Source organism: Elgaria multicarinata, chromosome 12, assembly GCF_023053635.1.
Source record: "Elgaria multicarinata webbii isolate HBS135686 ecotype San Diego chromosome 12, rElgMul1.1.pri, whole genome shotgun sequence".
In the NCBI taxonomy this organism is placed as follows: Eukaryota; Metazoa; Chordata; class Lepidosauria; order Squamata; family Anguidae; genus Elgaria; species Elgaria multicarinata.
Genome location: NC_086182.1, coordinates 19467230 through 19473248, shown reverse-complemented (window position 1 = coordinate 19473248; position 6019 = coordinate 19467230). Strand labels below are relative to the sequence as shown.

Below are 6019 nucleotides of genomic sequence, written 5' to 3'. Positions count from 1 at the left end.
TACTGTATGCTTTTATCTGTATGCCGCCCTAAGATCTTATTGATATAGGGTGGGATATAAACGTTTTAAATAAATAAATTCATCAGATGCACATCAAAGGTCCTTTAGAAGTTGTGAATTGATTCTTTTCATGGTCCTGCAACAAATGGTTAGACCATTTAGGGCTAGCCTTGGGCGTTTTTCCTGGCTAAGTAAAATGTTGTTCTCTTGTCTTGCAATGTTCATTCCCCTTCTTGCTGTGATATTTATTTAAATGCTTAAGCTACTTTTCCAAGTAGATCACAGGACCCTTTTTTTTAAAAGTAAACAATGAACAATAACAATGGAATAAAAGCACACCCACAGACTTTAAAAAAAAAAAAAAGCTTAACAGGTAGGCAGCTAAATCTAATGCCAGTGAAGAAGATACACTTTATAGCTCCTGCTGAGGAGAAGAAAGGTGGTGCAAACCTGGATTTCAGGAGGAAGGTGAGTCTAAAGCTTCTGGTCTACCTCAGGCCTCTCATTCTCTTGTAGTGGCCTTCATGTTTCCTTTTTCTCACCTCTTTGGGGACCCAAAGAAGTTGGAAGACTGGGCTGAGAGGAACAAGATGTCCTTTAACAGGGGGAAATGTAAGGTATTACACTTAAGGAGGAAAAACATAAGCTACACATACAAGGCTATGTTTGTGGCGACAGCCGACAGAAAGCTCTGGCGTGGGCTGGTCCATGAAGTCACGAAGAGTCGGAAGCGACTGAACGAATAAACAACAACAAACACATACAAGATGGGGGATCCATGTCTTGGAAGCACTACATCAGAGAAGGATTTGGGTGTGGTGGTTGTTGACAGCAAGCTGAACATGATTCAGCCATGTGAGATAGCTGCTAGAAGGGCTAACACAGTTCTGGGCTGCATTAGATGAAGCATTGTATCAAAGACGCAGTAGTGAGACCACACTTGGAATATTGTGTAAGATTCTTGGCACCGCATCTCCAGAAGGACATTGACGGGTTGGAACAGGTACCGAGTAGGGCAACAAAGACCATACAGGGACTTGAGGACAGGCTGAAGGAACTTGGGATGTTCAGTCTGGAGAAAAAAAGATCGAGGGGAGAAACGTTAGCAGTGTTCAGGTACATAAAAGGGGGCCACAGGGAAGATGGTCAAGAACTATTCTCCATGGCCACAGAAATTAGGACTCAAAATAATGGGTATAAGTCACAGCTACCTAGATTTCAATTATATATAAAGAAAAACTTCTTGATGGTAAGATCTGTACAACAATGTAACAGTCTACCTACAGAGATTGTGGGTTCTCCATCACTGGAGGCTTTTAAGAAGAGGCTGGACAGCCACCTCTTATAGATGGTTTGGTTTTCCTGCATATTGCCGAGGGTTGGACTAAAAATCCCTGTGGTCTTTTCTAATTCCACAATTCTATGATCCTTATATTTGTTCTCAATCCTTGAGTAAAGCCTAGTTTTTTTAAAAGTCCAGCCACGAAGGTATTAGCACCCCCATTTCCGAAACCATTCTTCCAGTGATAATTTTGCCCTCTTGGTTGTTTAGGACAATCTATGGTCCTTCCCTACAGCCATCATTGTTTAGAAAGCTACAGATGCTCTTAGTTCTTTGTTTGTCAATCTCTCTTAGTAGCTCACCCCAGGATTTAAACGGTGACTTGAGAAGACATACCTGAAACCCAGAAGCTCTAGCAATCCCAGAGAAAGACTAGAGAAAGTTGAAGAGGCTGAAGAGATGGAAACTCGGAAGCTTATGCCCTGCACGATGGAACCTCAGCCCTACAGGATGCAACCTCAGAATTATGTACCCTACAAGATGGTAACCCAAAGGAGGAGACCTTCCAAGAAGAGTTGGGATCGGGAGATGAGAGAATTATTCTGCCAATTTACGCCAAGTAAAAAAGCTCAAAATATAAAATGCGGTTTACACAAACTACCATAACTTAGAACAATAATTAACGAAATTACAAAAGTTCATTCAAGTGATCCATAAAATTAATTAAAAGGGTACAATCCTATGCATGTTCGGACAAAAAGAAGTCCTACAACTCCCAGCATTCCTCAGCCAGCCACGCTGACTTGGGAATGCTGGGAGTTGTAGGACTTCTTTTGGTTTAAACATTAACAAGATTGCATCCCAAACCACTTAAAAATGCTGTTTAAAAACAGCTGTAAAATAACAATGAATAATCTAAGAACAGCCCACATGTTGTTGTTGTTGTTATTATTATTAAAACTTATGTGTTACTTCCCACTGCTAAAAAGCAGTCTCAATGTAAATTACACACACACACACACACACACAAATACAGAAATCTATAATTAATATGACTGAGAAAACAAAAGTAATATAAACCAAAAGCAGCAACATAATGCCTGTTTGGTAATAACGTTAATAAAAAAAGCATCTTAACTAAAAACAATTTGAAACAGTCTGCTTAAAAGCCTGAACTGATGTAGTCAGGGAGGTTTCTGAAATTTTGAGGCTTTTTTGAGGGTAATTTGTTTCCTTGATTGTTATTGGTTTTGTTTTTTTGACCTGCTGAATACATGTTTTACAGTGTCCTGCTTGGGCTGTAGGATGCTCTAAGGTGCAGATCAGGAATATACAAAGAGATGATCAATTCAAGCCGAGGTCAGAGCACATGCAGTCAATCAGTCAAGAGGGTCAGGCAATAACAGGAGTCGTCACAATAACAGGCAAAGGTCAAAACACCATAAACAGTCAGTTCTTTACACAGTCCGGCGGCAGAGGCAGTAAGCAGTCCAAAAGGTCAGTAAACAGGGTATCAGGCAAGGTTCCGGAAACCAGGTACAAGGCACACTGGACCAAAGTTGTTCCAACGCTGGCTGATTCCAAATGCAGGCTTTTAAGCCCAAAGCCTGTTGGACCCCACCCAGAGCTGAGCTGCAATAATCAAAGCTCTCCTTTCAAAGCCCTACTCCTGAGGAGAGCCTTTCTGTAGGTGAGTACTCCATTGCACAGGAGCCTTACTCGCCTCTCGCTTGAGGTGACATCGCTTCCAGGGGTCAGGGGGGTGGGTGCTCAGCCTCTGCCTCAGATTCCCTTTGTCCTGGCAGGGATGGTCCTGCAACTACCTCCCCTGAGGGCTCAGGCTCCTGCAGGTCTGATGGTGGTCTTTGGTCTGGGGCTTCGGCTTCTGGGGCCTCTAGCTCTCCTCTGAGGAGGACTCCTCCTCAAGTAGGGGCATGACATACAGCTGCAGAAACGGCACCTCCTTTAGAACAACTTTAGAACAGCTTTATGACTTCCAGTTGTTTGGATATCTGCTATTTATAGTTGCCTTTATATCAGCACATTAAAAGCTTCTTCATCATCATCATCATCATCATCATCATCATCATCATCATCATCATAATATTTATTTATTTGTATCCTGCCTTTTGCCCAATAGTGGGTCTCAGTTGAAGATATAGTACAGGAAAAATAATCGGATTTGACATCCATTTTACACAAGTTGTTTATCTGAAGTTATGATGGTCTCCACTGGCAAACACTATAGTATACGTGCACATATCTTTAAATTGGCAAAATAAATAAATAAATAAAGCCTGACTAAAGCTGCAATCCTATATACACATACTATTTAGGGTAACCATATGAAAAGGAGGACAGGGCTCCTGTATCAGTTGCAAAGAAACAGTTGCAAAGAAAAGGGAATTTCAGCAGGTTTCCTTTGTGTATATGGAGAACCTGGTGAAATTCCCTCTTCATCACAGCAGTTAAAGCTGCAGGAGCTATACTAGTGACCAGATTTAAAAGAGGGCAGGGCACCTGCAGCTTTAACAGTTGTGATGAAGAGGAAATTTCACCAGGTTCCCCATATATACAAATGACACCTGCTGAAATTTCCTTTTCAATACAACTGTTAAAGATACAAGAGCCCTGTCCTCCTTTTCATATGGTCACCCTAATACTATTGAATTTGGTAGGACTTGTTTCTGTGTAGACATGTATAGAATTGCAGTGTAAATAAGAAGGAACTTTTAGCCGACAGAAAATTGAGAGCTGTACCAGTACATGGAATTAACTGATCTCCTGCTGGGAATATTGGCGAAACCACTTAAGCAAGCCCATTAAACTATGTAAGCAAAAGTATTTGATTTTCAGCAAGGTCAACCCCATTGTAACAAAGAGAACTAAACAAGAGAGTTTCTCGGGACTTCTTCTCTATTGTCTGAGGGTGGATCCCCATGGGAGCAAACAGAAGCAGACACAGGTGACAACTCTAGAGGCATACCATCAAAGACAAGGAGAGACATAGCAGAGCATCAACTAGATAAAAGAACTATGGACAGCTCCACCGATCCAGTGATGTATTCTTGAATGAGATATGGATCTCTTAGTGTCCCAGTTTGACCCGGACCTAGCATTCCTGTCTTCTCTTTGAAGACTGGTTGATTAGGTAAACACGAGGTCTTGGCAAAGCAATTTATTGTAAATCTTTAAATAAATAAGTAAATGCCAGGGCATTCATCATCCCATGCTCATTCTTTACACATTACAGCTGTAATATGCGGCAACTGAAAAATGATAGGTTTGCAAGATGGTGTTCGGAGCCATACAAGATGGTTATTTCTTCCTTAGAACATTTCCTTTGCTTATGTGAGATATGTATGTATATTTCTCCCCAGCATCTCCTTCAGTGGTTATCACCTTCAGTGAAAACCAACCTCGATTGTACAAAATTTGGGATATTAGTCAGAAGTTCCTCTTACTGATGAACAACATACTGGTAGCAGGCCCAAAAACGTCCAATTCACCAGGTAACTGCTGATGTTCTTCTATTCTGCTTGCACTACTTTTCCCTACCTCCAATCCCAATTATGGATGGAACACATTTGTAACTTCTGGACCTGGATAATAGAGGTGTCAGGATGTGCCACTCTTTGTCAGGGTTAGTGACTTTGCAGTTCTGTAAGTCTTATTGTTAACCTTCCACCAGTGGCTTCTCGTCTAAAATGACTACACCAATGGACAATGTATTTTATTCTCTCATATCTCTGACCCTGTTTCTTGCCTGTTGTTCCATCCCAGAACAGTTAATTTCCGTGCTTCCCAATATCACCCTAGATCCAAAAAGGCAGCCCATCTTTATGGGTCTCAGTGATGCGACACAGACCTTGTCCTGTGTGAAATCTAATGATGGTCCTCCTCATCTACAGTTAGTGGTGAGTTGTGTTTGTAGTTCAAAAATCTGTTTTGATTCTATGGGGAATTTTCTCTCCCAGCTCAGCCACCGCCCATGGGGAAACTGCTCCTTCACTGGGCAATCCAACCTATGGGGATTCTTATTTTCAGCAAGTGCTTATATTTTAGGGCCTAAGGAACTCTCTGCCACATGTTATGCAATTCCAGTGTTTGGTATGGAGAGGCAAAGCACCATTCAGCCTTTTAAGGGATACAGTACATTTAATTAAAAGCTTCCTGTGTTTGCAGTATCTACTTGTTTTACTGCTTTGTATTTAGCACAACTGGGGGATTTGTTATGTATTGCTTCTTAATTTGTCAGCATCTGTTCACCATGGGGCACAATAGACTTTAATTGCTAGTTACCATTTATTATTTTTCTTTTCTTTTATAATGAGATAGTGATATTTGATGTGAAAGTGAAAAAAGATTATTATTATTATTATTATTATTATTATTATTATTATTATTATTATTATTAAATAGTAAAGCCTTTTTGGCAAAGAACAGAAACATTATAATGGGCAGCCGCACTGCTCTATTGCTACAATATAACTTTTCTTTTCTTTTCTTTTCTTTTCTTAGAAGGAAAACATAGTGGAGCTTTATAAAAAGAAGGAGCCATCTTTAAGCTCTACTTTCTTCAGTAGGACTAGTGGCAACCAAGAAACTTGCTGCTTTGAATCTGCAGCTTTCCCAGGCTGGTTCATCAGCACCTCCACGGAGCCAAACAGGCCTATTCATTTGAGTCGCGAAGGAGGCGCTGACATCAACGTCTTTTATTTCGAAAGAAAACAATAG

General features: G+C 40.7%; 1 protein-coding gene across 1 annotated transcript; it reads left to right on the top strand.

Moving 5' to 3' along the window:
• Positions 1-1771: 1771 nt before the first annotated feature.
• On the top strand, positions 1772-6019 carry LOC134407629 (interleukin-1 family member 10-like). The gene is made up of 4 exons (XM_063139498.1): positions 1772-1901; positions 4663-4794; positions 5066-5199; positions 5804-6019. The coding sequence occupies exons 1-4, from the start codon at positions 1772-1774 to the stop codon at positions 6017-6019; spliced, it is 612 nt and encodes a 203-aa protein (XP_062995568.1).

What these genes read in the sequence shown, in the direction of transcription:
- LOC134407629 (XM_063139498.1), top strand. Translation starts at nt 1,772, where the DNA reads ATGGAACCTCAGCCCTACAGGATGCAACCTCAGAATTATGTACCCTAC. An exon ending in ATTCTGCCAATTTACGCCAA is followed by an intron (nt 1,902 to 4,662) that starts GTAAAAAAGCTC and finishes ATTTCTCCCCAG; the next exon opens with CATCTCCTTCAGTGGTTATC. An exon ending in CTCCTCATCTACAGTTAGTG is followed by an intron (nt 5,200 to 5,803) that starts GTGAGTTGTGTT and finishes TTCTTTTCTTAG; the next exon opens with AAGGAAAACATAGTGGAGCT.